The sequence below is a fragment of the Phodopus roborovskii genome, unplaced genomic scaffold, assembly GCF_943737965.1.
Source record: "Phodopus roborovskii unplaced genomic scaffold, PHOROB, whole genome shotgun sequence".
NCBI lineage: Eukaryota > Metazoa > Chordata > Mammalia > Rodentia > Cricetidae > Phodopus > Phodopus roborovskii.
Window position 1 is genome coordinate 1,437,734 of NW_026126480.1, and position 21,416 is coordinate 1,459,149.

General features: G+C 39.3%; 1 protein-coding gene across 1 annotated transcript in view; it reads right to left on the reverse strand.

The window, feature by feature from the left end:
• Positions 1-335: 335 nt before the first annotated feature.
• Tmem135 (transmembrane protein 135) overlaps positions 336-21,416 on the reverse strand; it is a 187,482-nt gene continuing 166,401 nt past the window's right edge. Inside the window, exons 8-15 of the mRNA XM_051192184.1 lie at positions 17,348-17,494; positions 14,847-14,916; positions 11,973-12,140; positions 9,703-9,766; positions 8,766-8,842; positions 5,123-5,221; positions 4,309-4,376; positions 336-1,654 (exon numbers count right to left, since the gene is read on the reverse strand). Coding sequence (XP_051048141.1) covers positions 1,522-1,654; positions 4,309-4,376; positions 5,123-5,221; positions 8,766-8,842; positions 9,703-9,766; positions 11,973-12,140; positions 14,847-14,916; positions 17,348-17,494 — 826 coding nt within the window. The 3' untranslated portion in view covers positions 336-1,521. The remainder of the gene's footprint in view (positions 1,655-4,308; positions 4,377-5,122; positions 5,222-8,765; positions 8,843-9,702; positions 9,767-11,972; positions 12,141-14,846; positions 14,917-17,347; positions 17,495-21,416) is intronic.

The window sequence follows — 21,416 nt, forward strand, 5'->3', positions numbered from 1 at the left end:
ATTACCAAATCAGAAAGGTCACTCTAGAAAGCTAACCACAATGCAAAATTCTGACCAAACTGAAGAGGTTCTCCTAAATGGTGGCACTAGAGTCTGTGTCTCTTTGTAAGAGTTCAATTTCCCCTAACACCTGGGGTTAGGATTACATAAATAGAATTATACAAGGCTTGATGCAATTGAATATGGGAGATTAAGCATTTTTAATGTTTGGGTTACAATACCTGTCATAACACAAGTTCCACTGGATAACTTACAAAGGCCTGAATCCTTTTCTAAGCAACAAAATTATATATTTAAAGATCAGTCCACATGTTACATTAACTGTAGACACACCATCAATTTTAGCCTTTTATTAACCTAGAAAAGTACAGCTTTCCCCAGGAAAACCCAGTGATCATATTTCAGCCAGCTGTCCAGGACTGCCTCCACCATCAGCACCAACTGTCTGTTGTCCCTTAATTCCAGAGTGAACTGGTTAATGAACAGGAAGCAGGGAAGCAGAAATACAATTAGGGAGAGGCAGACTCCCAGCAATCACTGCATTTTCACATTTGTAGTTGTAAAACACCCCATTTAGGTGAGACATTTGAGAGGTTACCAACTGTCAAACTGTACCAAAGCTCTTTTGTTCCATAGGATCTTAATCCCTTCTAAAACACCAATGGCATTCAAACTGAGCTAAGAAGAGTTCGCTCATTACAAGTAAAAACAAACCTACTGTGCCTGTAGGAGATGCAAAGGTTGGCCTGTAAGTATCTGCTTGACAATATTCACGTGTAAAACTCCTGTGAACAGAGACACACTTTTCCCACTGAAACACATGTTGGTTTCCATTTGTTCCTAACCTGCTAGCAGCAGGTAAGGTCACTAGACTGCCAAACAGCCCACCTGATCACAAAGAGAGATGCAACTATCAGCTGAACAAAAGAGCATGGATACCACCATGACAGTGGACCAAATAATATGAGATCCATGTTTGCATCCCTGAAATAAGAGTGGCCACTTTCTCCACATTGCTCCACACTAAAGTGGCAATGCCCATGGAGGGGCCTCCAGATCTCCAATGCCCCATAGGTACAGAAATCCATTCAAAGCTTAGACATCACAGATTGAATCCATGTACCCGTGACCCTTTGTAATCCTGAAGTGGAGAAATATTCTTAGCTTTGACCAAGAATTCTATTGGAATGAACTAAAGACATCTTTGAAAGTAACTTTAAGTATACTCTTATTATATTTCTACATAGATAATTCAATATTCTTTGTGGACATAATTTAATCAATAATATATCATCATGTCAACACTACATGGTCCAGAATCAGATTCTGGCTACAGAGGAAGCTTAATTATTAAGCAATGCCTTTCTAAAAAGCTTCTGTATTTCTGATTGGTACGGAAAGAAAGAAAACGCATCTCTCGTTGAAGTAACACTGAGGTTCAGCTTGGGCCCCTTCTGTGTTGAACATAATTAACTCTTCGGGAGAAAATGGTGAAACACAGTCCATAAGTTAAAATCATCTTCAGGAAAAGTCTATGGGTAGTTCCGGTGTGACAACTGTGTATCGTGGATCTAGTCTAGGGATGAAATTGTGAAATTCTCTAGATGCACCAGTACCAAACACATCCAGGGCTTTGCGGTTCATGAGTGCAAACCTGTGAAAGAGAACACAATTCAGAAACCATTAAGGACAGCCATGAAGTTAACCAAGCACTTCCTCTGACTTCATTTTCAAGGAGTGGGAAGACAGGTTGGCAAGGTAAAACCCTAAAAATCAGTGGCAGTTTCAAACATTGCACAGGCTCACTGTCCAGGACTAAAACATGACTACAAGGTCACAAACCACAGTCCTCAATTATTATTTCAAACACATCTAAAACGCTTTAGATTAGATGGTTCTAAATACAATATGTGACTAATGGGTATTTTTATCATAAAAAAAAAAAATCATAGCTACAGCCAGGATTTCTGCATCTTCTTAGAATCCCCCATAACAACGCCCCTTACCAGCAGGAAGTAGTTTGGAAAGAACGACACCCAAATTCCCAAATATTGTCTATAAATGTTTGTTTTCATTTATATGGACTTGCTTATATAAAATAAACAAATAAATAAGTTATTTAAAAAAACATAGAATTCTAAGAAAATAACTATTTACTATTTACCAATGAGGCAAGGTGTAAGTGTAACTGCTCTCATAGCTGAGAGCTTAATGTCTTCCAATGAAAACAGAACAATCCAAATATGCAAATATTTAATGATTAAAAAGTAAATAGCAGACAGGTTCTCCCGTTTCTAATAAAACAGAGCAAACATATAATCTCATTTGCGTGCAAGATGATGTAAGAGGTAAGAGGTAAAGGACTTGCTGTCAGCATGACTTTCATCCCTAGAACCATATGGGGACAAAAGAGGACTGATTGACTACCACAAGTTGTTCTATAACCTCCACAGCACACACGCACACATACACAGACACACTACATAAGAGAAAACCCTTTAAAAAAAAGATATAGCCTTATATTAACCATTATCAAACCCAGAGATGAAGCAATGTTAAGATCAATTTTAGTTGGTATACAGGTTGGACCATTTAGGTCTTCCTTCTTATTCACAATCAGTGGATTTCTGGAGAAGATAGTAAAATGAAATTAATTTTGAATCACTGGCCAGAATTTATATACCAAAATCCAATAGATATGACTTTTAGTTCTTTACCAAACTAAGGTCCCTTCCAAACTATTGGCTGGCAAATTATTGAGTTCTACATGTACAAAAACCATCAATGACAAAAAGATGAAACTACAATAATATGGAAGCTACATTCTGTCTGAGCTAAGAGCAAGAATTCTAAAGTCACACTGTTGGATTGCCCAGCTCTTTCGCTTATTGTGTGACACAGAAAGCAGCTAGCCTGTGTGTGATTCTCAGCTTCTGCATATTTCCATGTAAGAACAACAATTTACCCATTTTAAGGATTACATATGTACATGCTTACACTTGTACCTTAAACCCTTCCTGGGACTGGGCAGGTACTATATAAGCATTTGCTATGTGACCTAGTAACAATGATGGCACTGTTAATTGCTGTGATTTAGTGTCCACTAACTACTGAGAACTACTACAAACCCGTGAACTGTGTATGTGCTACAGTATGACGTAGTTTGTTCCTCAAAGGTGGACATACAGAAAACACGGTCCCTTTGAGGTAGTGGAAGCTTTACAAAATGAGGCATGATGTAAAGTAAGTCACAGAAGACATGATGCTCACAAAAGGATTAATCATAGAGGTCTGGGTCCTGTAGGCATGGATCAGTTCCCATGTAAGCAGACTGCTACAAAGCAAAGCTATGTTGTATGCCTGGCCCTTTCCCATTCTCTTTCTCTGCCATACTGTGATGCAGCCAGTGGATCTCTATCATAATACCAGTGATGTTCTGCTTGTACCTTCTAGCTACAAGAATTATGAGTTGAATGAATTGTTTTCATACATACACTACCCGGTGTCAGGTAATCTCTCATAGCAACACCAAACAGACTACAGTATATAGATTATTACTTTATTAAAGAACAAAATAAAATCAAGATTTCAAGAATAAATACACATCCCACAGTAAAAGAGGTGAAGCTACCAGAGCTTGAGTCCAACTCTATCACCCTATATTTTTTTTTTCCCTGTTAGGTAAAACTCTCTCCAAAAGAACTCAAGTTAAGAGAGTAGAGACTGCAAAGAGATAGGGACAGCAGATGAAAGGAAAATTAACATATTATGAGGCAACAGAAAATGAGATTTTTTTTCCAAAATTAAAATCAGTTGATTATCTAGAGATGAGTCATTTCAATGGATATACTCTGTGTGTGTGTGTGTGTGTGTGTGTGTGTCTGCGCGCGCGCGCGCACGTGCTCTGGAGTCTGTAACCACACTCTGCACATACTATTTAGGCAACTCTACCAATGAGCTACATTCCCAGTTTGAACTTGATTAATATTTTAAATAGAAAAGAGTTTAAAGATTCACAGATAAGAATGAGTGATGATAATTTAATGAGTGACAAACTAGCAGTTAGCAAGTAAGCATACTAATCTAGAATATTTAAAATATCCAAACAATTATTAGAAAAAAAATCAAATATTGAATTTTCACTCAAAAGTAATCTGATGTATTTCTTACTAAGTTGGTTAAATTTGGTTTACATATAGTTTACCACTGAAAGAATATTCCCTCAGGGGACAAAGACATTTACATTTACAATTTCTTTATAAAAGTTATATATTATTTATAAGCACTGAAAATATCTTGGTCACTTACTTGCCCTTGGTGAGCCTTAAAAGGAACTTCCAGTAAGATGGTCGCAAGTTCTGAACTTCCATAACGGCCTAAGATTATTTAAGATTTATTTCAGTAAGTACAAATACTACAGTCTCAGGCAATAAAGAAGATCTTATCTCCATATTGGTTGCATTTTAAAACTTTCAATGATGACAATAACAAAAACATGCTTGTATGTTTAAGTCATTTTAGGAATCTTTGTAATATGCTTTCAAGTAGACATGTTGCTTTTGAGATGATAAATAGTGAACAGCCATCTTTATCAAGAAGCAGGAGTGCCCATTAGAAAGCAGACAACTTGATGTTACTGGGCTTCAGTCTGACAGCATCCCTATGGGGAACAGCAAGCACAACCCTCTACCCCATACGCACATACAACTCTACGATGGCTATTAACACAGCAACATCAAGAATGATGACTCAAGCTGGCTTATCTGTCTCATTCCCCAGGAATATCAGGGAGTGTCCAGAAAGACACCTGAGTATATTCATACTTAAGGCAGCTTTTTCTCCAGGAAGAATAATTACTTCAGGCTGTTCTAGCTACAATACAGGGCTATGGATTCACCCATCCATGTATTCTACTTAGACATTATTATTGATCTGTTCTTCAAGCAGGGCCTGGCCCATTAACATGTCTGGTGCTTTGAGACATGCAAGTTCTTCTGCTGAGAAAACAAACCAACAAGAAGAAAACACGACAAACAAGGCAGTTCCTAGGCTGCATTTCCCCACCAGCTCAATGAAAAGCAGAAACAGAAACTTCTGTTGTCCTCTCAAAAGCTGTACTTACTGCATGGAAGCAAATTGCTGTAGAGATGGAGTAGATGATAGTATCTGCTTGAGGGAAATAGGGAACCTTTCCAGCTTCGATGCCCTTAAAATACATTGTCTGCAAATCAAGCAGAATGCAAGAGTTTATAACTTGTTTTAAAATGAAGCAGTGTTAAGACAGAACTGAATGGCGAGTTCCCCAAGTGCATTTTCTGCCTTTCTGCATCCTTGTCTTCCCTCTAAGAGCTCAGATCATGCACATCTTCCAGACAGTGTTAGTGTTCTCTTAGCCTTCGCTGCCTTTAGCAACAATCTTGTGTGTGCAACTGAATAGTACTTGTATCTGTGGAATTAATACCATTTATTCTTGGATGCTTTTGTAAATGCTTACGTGCTCCCTTCCTTTATTAGATGTGAACTATATGATGAGCATAGTGTTAGGAGCAAGAGATTTATTTGTAAATGGACAAAATATAAGCATAACATAGAATTTCTGCACTCCAGTGAGAACTATACATACATATATGTAAATCATGTATTATTCGGCTCTAACAGGGACCAAAGGAAATATGACCAAGAAGAATTTTTAAAAAGATTCATTTGTAATAGTTCTCAAGCTATCACATTTTTCTTTAACTTAAAGTTGTCACAGATCAATCCATTTATGATACAATAAAATTACTAGGAAAATAAATTTAAAAGAAATAAGAATTGAATCAAATTTTGACTATGAGATTCAAAGGGCAAAGCATTAGTGTCACAAGTTGCTATCAAAGTTCCCTAATGTGCTCTGCTGTCAGTGACTACAGGAGCATGTCACAGGATGGGATAAATCAGTATGTTGAGGGCACTTTAAATAGCACTGCCTTCTACCATGTGCAAGACCAACAGCCAAATTAGAGGGAAAATGCAGGAGTAACAAGGAGGCATGAAAATGAACATGCGCATGCGCGTGTGTGCACACGCGCGCGCGCGCGCGCGCACACACACACACACACACACGGGGAGGGAGAGAGAGAGAGAGAGAGAGAGAGAGAGAGAGAGAGAGAGAGAGAGGCATAGAGAGGAGAGACATAGAAAACACAAATTGGCTACATATTCAGAACAGGAGAAATTCATGGCAATGGGTTTTCTGGTGCACACAAAGCTAAGGGAAAACTAAAAAGGAAATGGAAGGGAAGCGAACAGAGACCAGAGTTCGCAGTGGATGGAGGGTAAAGGAAGGTGTGGGCAGTCATGAAGGAACACAAGGAAGTTATTAGCAGATGGCACCCACAACCCCCTCATCCTCCTGTGGTCTTCAGCAGCTATCAGATTTGCTACATAATTTACCTTGTTAAAATTTAATCCCAACTGCTTTGGCATTAAAAAAATAAGATACATAACTGCTAACATATATTCAAAGAGAAAAAGCAACAGAAGAAATGACAGAATAAATGCATTGCATGTAAACCAATTGGAAATGTATATCGAGACAGAAATACATAGGAAGGGATGGATATGTATCAACAATTGGAATATAGAAAAACTTATTTCAAAAATATGATGAACAATCACATATTAGTCATTATTTCCAAAATTACATGAAAGGCTATCATAAGGCAGATATATTCATGCTGAAGGAAGTATAATACATATGTGAATAGCATCACAGTGATGTTAAGTGGAAGTTATCTCAATCTATTGAATACTTGCACACTAAATACAGTAAACATAACAACTGAACCATATTCAAAGTCAGTGAAGGGCATCGCCCTATTGCATGCATCCTATGCTTACTAGCTCTTCCTGCAGTAATGGGAACACAAAAAACATTTTATTCTCAGGGACAAGAAAAAAATTTATACATGCTAAAGTTTGGATCTAAAATGTCCCTCAAAGGTCCAAATGTGAAAAGATTGTCCCCATAGTGCTGTTGCTGGGAGGAGGTGTAGTCATCAACAATAGGTCTATGTGGAGACCTCCGGACACTGGAGGAGTTATCTGCAAGCGGATAGTAGGATACTTCTCCCCCCCCTTCCATTCATTCTCAGCTGTGATGCAAAGATCTGTGCTCTGCCTGCTCTTCTCATGAAGTGCTGTATACCACAGCCAAAGCAATAGCTGATTAGAATGGACTGAAACATACAATCTGTGAGCCAGACTAGCCTTTCCCTCTTTTAAGGTCATCTACCTCACATATTTATATAGCAATGGAAAGCTGACAATGCATTAGAATTTTCTGTCAATTCACTATAGGGTAGTGCAGCATGTTAATAAAGAGAAACTTCAACCATGGAAAACAGTTACCAGTATACCATTTTAACTCGTATCACAAAGCACGTCAGTAGCTTAACACTTATAATTTTCATTAAAATGTCCTCATCAGCACTTTTCACAGGCCAGTTAATTTTGTCAGGATCATCTATAAACTGATGAGATGAGAACAGAGAGATATCACACCATTTGTTTACCGACATCTCAGTACAAGTTTCATGTCAAAGGATGCATTTGCTACTTAGAGGCTGTAATTTATTTCTAACTCTTCCTTTTCACTAGTAACACTGGCCAACTCTGCTCCTAAACACATGGAATATCCACACTTCTCTACCCTTTTACTGTTATCATACTGCAACAATCCTCCAAGGCCCTGGAAGGCATGATCTCCCAACTGCCCTTCATCCCTTCTTCTAATACACTCTCTGCAGAACAGCAAGGCTCAGTTTTTCTTAAAATGATAGCCCAAGCCCATTTAGGGGCTTCAATTCTGTTTTTTGTTTGTTTTGTTTTGTTTTTAATACTGAGTCTCAGGTAGCTCAGGCTGGCTTCAAACTGGCTTTATAGCCAAGGATGGCCTTGAACTTCTGACCTCCTGCCTCCACCTCCTAGGGCTGGGTACAGGCTTGTGCCTTCACACCATTCTGCAACTCCATGAACTAGTGAACCTGAGTGAACATGAGCCAAAAGTCAACCAAGGAGCCTCTATCAACATGAGAGCCTGTGGCTCTGAACATGATACAACAGGATATTCATACACATGGGAATAGGAAACACTTCTGCTCCCCTACCTGCTCCAGGAAAAATAATGCTTAAACTTAAGCTTTTGGATCTAGTTAACAGTTTACAGGAAAGACAGGAGTTAAGCATCAAAGAAGGAAAGCAGAAAGGAGGAAGGAGAGAGAGAGAATGCTTAATGGAGGAGGAGGAGACAAAGGGAGTAACTACATGAATTAAAAAAGCCTTCACATGGCCCAGAGGACTGCACAAACACACAAGATACCTAGAGAAGATGAAAACTAATCATCAGTGATATGATGTTCTTATGGAACCAATAGGCTTTTTAAATATATAAAATGGTACTGTGGCCATACTTTGACAGTCGTATTGATTTTCTTTTTTAAAGTGTTTATCCTAAGTTAGTGTAGGTAAGAAGACACTGTCAAGATGTTGGTAAGCACTGATGTGCATGGTGGTTCTGAGGACTGATTACACTATACTTTCATCACTTGTGAAAATATCAGACATACAAAGGAAAATGAACAAGTGGGGAACTGACTATCAATGCTTGGCTGGAATCAGAGCTTGCTTTGGTAGCAGTTTATTTTTGCAACTGAAGCAGTTACTGGCAGCGATCAAAGCTTTGTATCCTTGGGAAACTTCCCATGCATAGCATCTGTGCTTACCTCCACCAGTTTGGAAGCTAAGTACATGGAAATGGTTGTGCTCTTATAAAACATCATTGATACACCTGCCAAAAACCCTGAAAAGACAAGAAAAGCTACTCAGATTGCAAATTGTTTCTTTGTGGTTAAGTCATCAGAAATGTTAATTCACTTAAACAGAAAAAAAAATATGCTTCTAGTACTGCCTCTAGCTGGACAAACACAGGGATATAACAAGTCCCATGACACTAAATTGGATGGAAACATTATTAATCCATGTTTTTAAGTTAAAAACAATGATCTTCAGAGTTGAGAACAGTGTGTAAGAAGCCTTAAAGAGCTATAGTGGTATTGCCAAGCATTAGCTTAAAATTAAATTTAAAAATTTATTGATACCATTTCTTCCATCAAGGGGAACAATCTCCAATCTATTTGCCTAACAGCTCAGACTATTTTCAGTGTGGCCACTATACTACTGTCCACAGCATCACCTTCATTGTACAAGTGGGAAACTAAGGGGCTGGGATCCTAGACACTAAGCCAACTTAACTGGTACATACATTGAATTCTAGAAAATGATCTTCTGTTTTTATTTTTGTAAAATAGTTGAGTGTCTTTTAACAGTTTAAATATATCATTTTCCTGTGGAAAAATGGATTTTTAAAGAACTCTAACTGGGCTTCATGTTAACAACTTTATAATCATCTTTGTGTTCTTTTACAGCATATCCTCTAAGATTGCTGGCAATGATGACAACTCAAGTTATTACACTGCCAACTCAAATACCAGACACCAAGTTTGGCCAAGTATGCCATTTAACTTCACACACTAGTGGGTGTCTTCACAAGGATGCCATTGCAATGCAGGAAGAAACAGAAACTGAACAACTTTGGAGGCTTTCACTTCATCCCACAACCGCCTGCTAGGACAATGGACCTCCTTTTGATTACTGACTTACCAGCCACAATAGCATGCAGCTCGTCATCCAGGTTCCTGATCCAGCGGAGGAAACAACTCATCCCCTGTATTAAGGAGAAAACACAATGATCTTGGTTACATTATTTCTGAGGGGAAAATTGCATGAGAACCAAAACTGCACTGAGCGATTCTCTTAACAACCTGATCCTGTGTGGAAGGAGCTGGACTCATAACTAGGAAGTGCACTTACAGCCCCGCATACACTAACTAAGATCGTATGTTGCAGTGCTTTCTAAAAGCCTGCCCATGAATGCACCTCCCAAAACACAGGGCCTGGAGGAAAGAGTCATTTCCATTTTAACAAAGCAAAGGACCTGGATAAATTATACATCTGTTAAGCTGCTTTGCTGGACCACAGACACTGGCTCTCAGCAGCAGCAATGAAACAGAAATTCACCTGCAGCAAACACAGACGATGAGAGAGGTCATTCCTCAGCCAGAAAGGTGACACTAGACAAAAGCTCAGATATATATAATGGAAGAGTGCTAAAAACAATGAGAAAAGGGGTACATTTAGAAGATATGTCTTCCTTATCTGTAGTCAACTAAAGCAATATTCAACAAAATTATGGGCCTTTTAGCTAAAAATGGCCTGCCATGTGGCTTCCTATGGCTGGGAGGTAACCCTGGCTTTTGTTTGTTCCTTTGATTGGGTTCTGTTTTTGCAGCAGGCCTGGCTCTATAGCCAGGTTTTTCTAGAACATCTAGGTTCAATCAATCCTCCTGCCTCTGCCTCCAGAGTTGCTGCAACTAGAGGCAGATACTATCACACCAGCTTTTAAAGTTTTTGTTTGTTTGTTTTTAGTTTTACATAGATAAAAATAAAAGTATACTAATATTTTATGATGTAAAAATTCTATGAAATTCTAACTGTGACGTGGTAAGTTTGCTGGAATACCATGCTCATTTGTGGACACCTTGCCTGTGACTGCTTTCTCATCATACAGAGCTGAGTGGCTGTGACAGAGATCACATGGTCCAAAGCCTAAAATATTTACTGTCTGGCTTTTTAAAGAATAAGTTGACTGTAAAACAAAGCTATTAACAGCGGATCTTATCTCAATTCGAGAGGGAACCAATATAGTCTTGAAGAAACCCAACTTTTAAAATGAAGATACAAAGGCAAAATTCAAAAATTAGAAACATGTTCTTAAGTCAACATAAATCAACAATTTGTCCCTTAGAATCGGAATTGACATTTAGATAGTGAAACATTTCAGTGTTATGAGTAACACATTGGTGGTCTCCACTACCAGAAGGCCATTAGTCAATGCTGCAATATTCCATCAAGGACGATCTTACATGTTGCTGTGGGCTTGTTGACATATGGGGACATTTATAGGCATGCACAAAAAAAGGGCAGACGGATGAAACGATGGGGACTCACTGCTTTAGATGGCATGGCACAAAGAGTGAGTGGACACTGTTCATTTTACAATGTACACTGCTCAAGCATTATAAGAGGAGACTAGTATAGCTTTGGCCAAGTCCTGTCACCTGCTAGAAAGTTCAGATATTCTAAAATGAGTAACCAGGCAGTAACTATTTAAAATGATTTAAGTGTTTTAAATTCAATGTTTAAAATTACTTCAAAAAATTACACAGCATATTATATTTTACTTAAGAAATATACATTTTCTTAGAATGTCTATGCACTGAAAACTAAAGAAAACAAATCTCTGAAAAAATATATTAAATTCAAGAATATTCAGTAACATTCTAATCAAGCTTAATCTCAGCTCTTAATATATTGTTTACACTTGGTAATGCTAAGATATTTATGAATACTCCAGAAAGTACCACCAAATAAAACAATAGATGAATTAAGACAATAACAATAGCCATGATTTTTAAAAAATAATTTATTCATTACTTTTATGTATATGATTTTCTCCTCTCTCTCTCTCTCTCTCTCTCTCTCTCTCTCTCTCTCTGTGTGTGTGTGTGTGTGTGTGTGTGTGTGTGTGAGAGAGAGAGAGAGAGAGAGAGAGAGAGAGAGAGAGAGAGAGCATGTATGCGTGCGTGCGCATGTGTGTTTTATATGTAGGCCTGGTGCCTATGAAGGCCAGAAGAGGGCACAAGATCTCCTGGACACAGAGTTACAGATGGTTGTGAGCCACCATTTGGCTGTGAGAAACCCAACCTTGGTCCTTGGGGAGAGCAGCCAGTGCTCTTAACCCTTAACCGCTGAGCCATCTCTCCAGCCCAGTTATTTTTCCCCCATTTTCTTTTCACTTTTGACAAACTTACCTTATATATACTAACAAAGGATCCAAGGAAAGCTCCAAGCTGGAAGTTTTCTTTGTTGTAGAAGAGTGAGAGTAGCCGGGATGGTTCTGTGAACAGATGTCTAAATGCAGAGGGGATCCTGAGACAGCACTGGATCAAGTAACCCACGCTGAACATTCTGATGAAGCCCTACACAAAAGTCCATCTCTTGACACTTTGTTGACAATAATCACAACGAGTTTTAGAAACATAATAATGGAAATCTCCCCCATCTCCACCCACCCCAACAAATAGTAAACAAAACCCACTTCCTTGGGAAATTTTAATAGGAAACTGTCTGATCATCAGTATAAACATTAATTTTTTTAATGGAAGATAATTTCATTATTTGTTTGTATCCCTGATATTTAATACACACACACACACACACACACACACACACACACACACACACACACACACTTAAATATCCCAGTTAAAGGAGTTTCCTAGGAAATAGGAATTCTATCTAGGTCTTTATTCCTATAATCTACTACATGAAGCTAAAGAAGAAATAATTGTTCTGCAGTGAACCAAACTGAGCTTGAAGACAATGAATACTGTCTTCCTATTCTCTGTGTCTCAACCCCATGTCAACAGGGAAATATCTGGGACCTTGGCCTGCCTCCTAAGTTCCAAGAGGTCGGGCTTGTATTTTCCAGGTTACAGTTTTCTTGGAATTGTTATGAGAAAGTATTGATCAACTGTCCTAAAGCCTGGTGAAAACAGAAATGGAGCAGGCCAGGCATTTGTGAATCCCCATGAGCTCGCCTCTCTGGAACTGCCCAGGATTTGTTCAATGATGAGACAAGCCTGTTAACACCACAACATTATGCCAGTGACTTGGGAATAATAAAGAGACTAATTTTTTTCACTCAGTTTTCAAAATATAAAATAAGAACATTTTTGAAAACCAGTCAGTATTTCCTAGCTGTCTATAATATTAAAATTACATAGATGTGAGGGCCATGACAGCCAAGACCAAGTTCTTGCCTTGTGGAACTTTACAACCTCATAAGGAAAGAGAAAACAGATGAGTAAACTAACATAATTACAAGTTACAGTGTGTTATGAAGGACATAATCAGCCACCAGAGTAGCTTCTATTAGACTAGATGATAAAGAAAGGCTATGGAGGATGTGACATTTAAGTAGACACAAAAGAGAAGATGCCATCATGAAAACAATACAGAGTTTGGACAGAAAGCCAACAAGGAGGTGACAGAAACAAGCTCCATGAAGACAGCTGTGAGCATTGCAAGCTGAGGAGAATGTAAGTAATGTGAATATTTACTAAGGAAGGCAGCCTAACACATGCTATAATCAAGACACCAGCATAATGAGATACACCTTATATATATTTAAAAAAAAAAAAAACTTCATTGTTTTAGCCTTTAATCCAAGCACGCAGGAAGCAGGAGAGGCAGGCAGATCTCTGTGAGCTCAAAGCCAGGCTAGTGTTCATAGTGAATACCAGGACAGCCAGGGCTGCATAGATAGACACTCTCAAAAACAAGCAGAGGCTTCCAAGTATTTTCACAGTGTAAACTTCTCTCCCACATGTCTCCAAATAGTTTTACATTCATGGATGTAACATTCATTTCATAAGCTGCTAAATCCTTAGTACTGGAATGTGTTTCAAAGAATCACTCGGTTTTTGACTGCTTGGCAATTCTCATTTTTTCCCCCTCAGAAAATGTTCAGTATCACCTCCCACACCCTGCCTGAATTTCCCCCCTTGAATACACTTACTATGTTGTGTATTCTCCCTTTTTACCAGCCAGTAGATTGTGGTTTATTGGTTGTTGCCATTTTTGAAAGCAAGGTAAGAAATCTAATCTGGACAATGCACAAGGAAAATGGATTCTACTGTGTTAGCCCCAGACCTGGCTCTCAGGATTCTGAGATGAGTATGGAGGTGGGCAAGTATTACTATCAACACTGAGCCTTGGCATTCCACTTAAGTGCACTGATGTGGACACTACCTAAGTTCTACATAACTGTTGTGGAATATTATTTTTAGGTGTGTTACATTTCTTCCTACTGCTTTTGTTTACAATGTAAAAACATGTTGTGTCTGTTTGATTAAATAAAATTAAGCTGTGGTCAGGAGGCTGAATCAGCAACTAGCTAACAGGAAGTGGGAGGGAGGAACCATGTGTGGAGTGTTTTAAGTGGGGGTGGAATGGAGGGGATCTCGATCTTTCAGGAGACAAGAGCAAGGAGAGAAGGTTAGCTGCTTGCTATTCTTCCTCTCTGAGTGAGCAGAGACCCTTTTGGCTGGCAACTGCGGTGTTGCAGTTGCTGATTAGGACAGCAGTTGCTTAAGGGGTGGCCATTGTATTGGGTGAAAAAAAAAAAAAAAAAACAGAAAACACATAACCATACAGAGAGAGTCCTCCATCTGAGTTTTGTATAACTTGGCTTTTACCAACTGAGCCCAAAATCCAGACTTTGTAAGAAATAAGTGACTTTTTAAAAGCACTGGAATTGTGCACACCATTCAAAATTGTGGGGCTTGTAGCAGATGGGGCCACCTGTCCCAGATGTTCTTGCCAGGGCTGCTGATGAGAGGAGACAGAAAGGCAGGAAGTGTAGTTTTGTACTATTACCCAAGTACCCTAGAGAATAGGGAATTTGTGCGAGTAGGCAAAGTCAACTCCTTTAGTGCTGAGCTATATAGGCACACTCTACTCAGCAAGATAATATCAAGAACACACTTTGAGTCAAATACAAATTAAATGACAGCAGAATTAATGTGAACTTTCTATTTACTTACACATTACTACAGACAAGTTACTTGGGCATAAAGCCCCTATTGTTACCAAACAGCAGGTAGACACCTTTAGAGACTCACTTTAATGCAGTAGGAGATGCAGTTGTCTTCATAATGCTTGCAGCATCTGTGTCTTGGTCCATGCTTGCATCTGAAATCACACCAGAAAAACAACACTAATTATACTTAAAGTATGTGTGCATACATATGTATCACTTGGAAGGCCTGTGCACACATGTGTGTACATTGTGCATGAATGGGTTGCAAATCTATTTAAAATTTTCTCACCAATAAAGGAGAATATCACTTTTCCCCTAAATGGTTACAGGTTTTTTGTTTGTTTGTTTTTTGTTTTTGTCCAACATACAGAAGCAAAGTTAAGAGACTGTCATTTTTATATTGTCACTAACACCTCATACAAAACAGGTGATCACAGTTAAAATACCCAATTGTGGAACAGAAAGATGATACTGGTAATTATTTGAGACTGAACAAGAAAAATATTCACTGTCTACATACACCACCAAATTTTGGGAGCTTTAAGTTTCTTGTTGCAGACCATGAGGATTATAAATCATCCGTGAAGTCAGTATTTGAACAAAATCATAATGAGAATGTGTTCCAGTGTAGGAATTTATACTTAATTATATTTGAGAGGGAACATCTGGAAAAGAAACCTGACAAAGTGTCAGAATTCAAAATTCAGTTATTAAAATAAATATGGAAATAGGAATCATGTGGGAACTGCGAGGTTATTTGTGATTTAACTGTAAACCACTTATAGTCTGGTGTTTCACATAAACATTTCTGCCAAGACTACTGTTCTTCTGGGACACTGACCCTACGACCTCTCATTCACCCTCAGCATAAAAATGTAAGTCGACTAATATGCGTCTTGATTACTCTCATTTCTTTGAAGGGCTCAAATTCCAAAGTCAGCAGTCACTATAACTTCTTCCAGGCTAGTTAACTGTTGCTGCAGTGGAAACACATAAACTCTTCCTTGCACCAACCTTCAGAACCCCACCTCTGTGCTGCAGCTGGATCACAAAGGCAGTCCCTCCTGGCCAAAGGTGAAGGCACCAGCTCATTCTGACTAGGCCCTTGTCTTATGTGAATGACATGCCATATCTGGCCATGTGGAAGTGCTGAGTGATTAAAGCTGGAGGCTTGAACAGAGGTGAATTGGAGAAGTCTGCCTTGTGCAAACCATCACTCTTCAAAACCAGGTCAGGCTCTGCTACCAGAACTACTTTACCAGCAACGTTAAGGACCAAAATCAGCATTCCTGTCATGTGATCTTTCCTGGACACTCAGAATGGCTCTAGTACCATAGAAAGCTACTCTGATACTTTCAGCTTTGCTTTCATTTAATTCTGCAAGTAGTTTCACCAGAGTGGATTGACCATATCTCTTGGTCAAGGCCTTCCATGAGCAGATCCAGCACTAACCCCAGGAGCCATGCACACTCATTTGTTCACCATGTCCCCCTCTGATTTCTGTTGCAGTTACGTCCATAACTAGATCAGTGCGGACCCCAGGAGCCATGTACCTTCATCTATTCATGCTCACCTCTGATTACCCTCTCAGTTACTTCTGTTAAGGGGAAGCTTCTCCTTTCTTCACTCAGGTAACATAAACCTACTCTTGCAAGAGCTTAATGAGTTCACTGGCACACCTGTTCCTGCCCTCTACACTTCCTTTCTTTGCTATTTTCTCTGTGCTGTGTAGACTGATTTGAAGACAAACAAACAAATAAATAAATTCAGCAAAAATGTGACTATCACCTATGCCTGCACTGTCCAACAGGCAACCCTGCACACGCCATTACATTTATTGTCAACCCCAGGTAATAGACAAGAATTTTGTGGAGAATGGTATTTTAACCACTCTGTCCAAAGTCAGAGTGCTGGTAGAAGCAAATTAACAGTCAAAAGTAGGCTTCCTAATTCTTTCCTACAAATGAGCCCAATTCTCTTAATGTTGTCGACTCACTCTGCTCTTTCTAAAATATCACTGACATGACCGTTTCATTGGCTGATCCCATAATTTTAAATCATTACACTTATTTTATTAAATGTCTATGCTAAAATAAAAATGAATGCTCAAGATGTACAGATTTCTTTTTCTGAATAACATACAAGTAATTATTTCAGCCCATAGCCCTACATATTCGCACTGCTAGGAAATATCCTTTACTGGAGGTCTGCTCCTTATTCTTGTGTTATCTTGATTCTGTCAGCAAGAATCCTCTCTTCTCCACAGTGTGACAGCCTGGGGGCACAAGCTATGTGTCCTGATTCCACCCTTCAGAGGCCTCCCTTAACTCTGCTCAGAATGAACAGAAAAGGGTTTCAGTTCCATGGAAATCTATATTAAAGGCGTGTGATGACATACCATCCAATGACAAAGAATGAGGAACATTCCCTTGCCATCATCTGTCTTTTATAAGCTCTTAGCTATAGTTTTTGTTGGGAACAAAAGAGTAACGTCTTTACCTGAAGAGGAAAAACATGTCTTAGCATTTGCAGAGACCATATGAGACAGGGACCGAAGTGTGCACCACTGGGCAGAGCACTCACATGGAATCCACAAGCGTCCTAACCAGAGAGATTAGACTCCTTCCCCTCGGCTTTCCTTTGTGCTTCTCCCTCTTCTGTTCCACTCTGGGGTACGCTGTCTCTGGTGAGTAAGAATGGGTGGGGATTTCCTCCTTCCCTACAATAAACCTGAAGAGAGAGCATGGCATCAGTCATCTTCATCTCTCACCCTTTTCAGAGGGGGGGAAAAACTGTTTCAATACAGATACTATTTTCACTCACATAAAACAATAATATGCTCTAAAAAAGATTATGCTGATATTTTTAAATCAAGCCGATCAACTACAATACCCTGAAGGATGTCTAAGGAGCACTTAGGTCATTCTTTAAGGCATTACATGCTTTGAGTTTTGTCAAGAGAAGCAAGGTCCGTTTAGATCCACAGGACAATCACAACTGCAACTGAATTAGCGTCTCATTCAGAGTAGAACTAAGTTTATACCTGATGGCTATTAGGCCCAAAGTGGGTCCCCAACCCCCAGAATGACAGCTAGGGCTCAGCTCAGGCTGAACTCTGACCAGATAAACACAGGGATTGCTAGTGGATAAACAAAAGCTTACACTGGGCATTCCTCAGATACTTGCTTCTGTCAGGAAGAGACACTACTTCCCTTATCTCCCCCTACACTCCAGTGGGGTATCTAGCTCCCTATTAGTTAGCACTTATCAAGGGCCCTGGCTCTTCTGGCCCACAGCCCACCCCCTCCCCCACACACTATTTTAAACTTCCACACTGTTTTAGCTTACAAACTCCCTCTCAAGTCATCTACCTGCTCTGTTTAAAACCACCTTTCTACCTCACCTTCTCTGCCTTCTGCTATTATCTCTACATCCCAGGAGATAGTCATAGCAGCTTTGAATTTCCCCAAAGAAACCGTTCTTTCCACCCAGGGAGTGATCTATCCAGTGGTTTCACAGGACCCTCACTTACAACTGTATCTTTACTGATAAGCTATGGCATTAGGGAAAGTCCTTTGAACAGGAAAGGGCTGTAGATTCCTAGTAAAAAAAAAGAAAAAGAAAAAAAAACAGTGCTAACTAAGCTGGGTGGTGTTAGTGGCAGCAGCACTGACCTTTAGGCCAGGAAGCAGAGGCAGGCAGATCTGAGGTCAGCCTGGCCTATAGAGTAAGGTTGAGGACAGCCAGGGTTACACAGAGAAACCCTGTCTTGGAAAAACAAACTAAACAAACAACAAAATATAGTGGTACAACTAAAGAATAAAATCAACCAGAAATACCTACCTATTCTCATATCCTTATTATTGTTATTATTATTACAATCTACTTGTTTTTCTTTGGGGAAAAAAAAATCAAACACATATTGGAGATGAGCATTTGTCAAGACAATGCAATTGAAAATGTTCCCATCATTAGCTAACACTGGAGAAGAGCTTTCTCACAAGTTTCACACATTGCTTTGAACCCCACTGTAAGAATCATTGATGTTACAAAGAACAGTTGAACGTTTCTAAGGAAACTCCATCTTCAGAACTTTCAGAAAGTCTATTCATATCTAAAATATCAATTTAACAGTGGGTCAACACTATTCCATTAACATTCTAGGACTGAGATCTGTGACCAACAGAATATGACATTTTAAGTGCTAGGAAAAGAAAATCTAAATGCTATTACCACCAACCACTGACCCATCCTGTTCTGATGAGCTCAGTAAAACATGCAGCTTTCCTAATCAGAGTTTGTCGCCAAAGGGCTGCTGACAGCTGATCAAATGGGGTGTGCAAAGGGCTTATCTGCTACCACAAGGCCACTGAGAACCCTGGGTTCTGTCACTACAAAAGAATCTGCTAGTCATTTGCAGTTGAGTCTGGATGGAGTGTTTAAGATCTGTACTCAATTCTATATAAGCAACCAGATAAAACTAGAAAGATAGTCTCTCTAATGCCTTTCCAAACCTGTTGCTCTCTTGGCCAGTGATGATGAGATCTTACAGTACAGATTACTCCTTGGAGAAGCTGTCTCTGCCTTGATTCAGTGAGTGAGTGGCCCCTTACCAGTGGCCTCACAGTCTTACCAGCACTCAATGCTGTAGAGCACCATTCCAGATGTCTGCATCCCTAGCTAAAGAGTGAGAACTGTGAAATTCTGTCCATTTTTGCTATTAAATGACAGTGTCTAGCATAGATCTATCACCCTGCAAAAATTTTATTTAAAACATTGAATGAATGAATATGGTAATAACAAATATGTTCTAAACACTTATTACATGTGTGATGGTTTAAAAGAAAATGGCCCCCAAAGGGAGTGGCACCATTAGGAACTGTGTCCTTGGTGGAGGAAGTTTGTCACTGTCGGGATGGGCTTTGAGGTCTCTTTTGCTGAAGTTTCCTTCAGTGTGACACTCAGTCCACTCTTGTTGCCTACAAGTTGTAGAACTCTCAGCTTCTTTTCCAGCACCATGTCTGTCTGCACACTGCCATGTCCCACCATGATGATAATGGACTGAACCTCTGGATTGTAAGCAAGCCACCACAATTAATTAAATGTCTTTCTTTATAAGAGTTGCAGTGGTCATGGTGTCTCTTCACAGCAATAGAACCCCTAACTAAGACAACATGACAGGCATAGTGCCAACAAGCATTTCATAAATGGAACATCATTTGATCCCATAGTAACATTACAGGTACTATACTTCCCATGAGTTAGCATGAGTGACCACTCTGTGCACAGAAGTCACATCGTCAATAACCACTAACACCGAGCTGTCTGTTTGGAGTCTGATGTCTCACTGAGCCATGCCCCTTTAAACACCTGCACTAGCTCTTGTCCCATGGTCCTATCCCCCCCCCCCCCCCCCCCCGCCTCCTCTCCGTGCCTCTAGTGATTCCAATGCCTTTTACTCCTATCTTCACAGGCAGGAAGTTTCCTAAATTGACCTACTGAGTTAAATGCAAACTCCAAGTTTAACATGTGACCAGACTGCTGGTAACTTCGGTGGGCAGGAGAATGGCCCCCCTACAGGTATGCCAATGCCTTAGTGCTGCTCCTCTACACTATGAAATCCTTTTTTATGCCTTTTAAAAAGCCATCCTGGGCTGGAGAGATGGTTCAGCCATTAAAGGCTTGGCTCACAACCAAAAAGCCACCCTTCTACCTTCTGTACTGTCAAACATTCTCCTTTTCATAGGGAAAAAAGTCATCAGTGAAATGCACTGCACTTAATTTTCTTCTCTCACAGCATCAGACTTTGTTTTTTAAGACTAAGTATTCTTTGCAACTCCCCTGTCTTATTCTCTGTCTTTATTCCTGTCTATAACTTGGAAAGCAACACTGCTAGTTCTGGATGAAATGTACAACTAAAAAACCTGGTCCCTCATTTGTAATATCAACACAATTATAATTAATATTGTCCTCTCCATAGACTCTGAAGGCAGAGATGTATCTGACTTAGTCATTTGTGCATTCTCAACATAGTATGCACCTTGGGACACAATAACCAAATAAATAGTAAATGTTACCATTATAGCCTATGCACTCTTTTACAGGCAGAATGCTTTAAAACATGGGTGCTGAAGTAGAGTAAAGCTTTATATCATAAAGCTTTTTGCTTGACTCTAGCTAGGAGACATTAAGCTTGGCAGCTTTATGAATGGCTGCAATAGGTCAAGGGGACCTTTTCTCTACAAAACAATGTATTGTCATGATAGAGGAATTATAATCTACAGAGGATGAGCACCTCCTCCGAACCTGATGGTGATTGTATCTATCTGCATTCTTCTAAATTCCAGAATAGCCAGCATCCTCAAATCTAATAGGCATGGAATATCCTTTTCTCATAAGAGCCTAATACTGCCAGGAAGTCATACTTACTAAGTTTGGACACAACAAGTATGTTTCTGTTCCCTCCCTTCTATAATTAATAGTAAATGTTGCATGTGTCTGTAATAAAATTCAGACAGGCAACAATGGGAATATGGAGATTAGAAAATCATGCCAGATAGTAATTTAGGAAACTTCTGAGGACAGCATACATTAACTTATTATTATTATTATTATTATTATTATTATTATTATTATTTTAACAATGAAACTT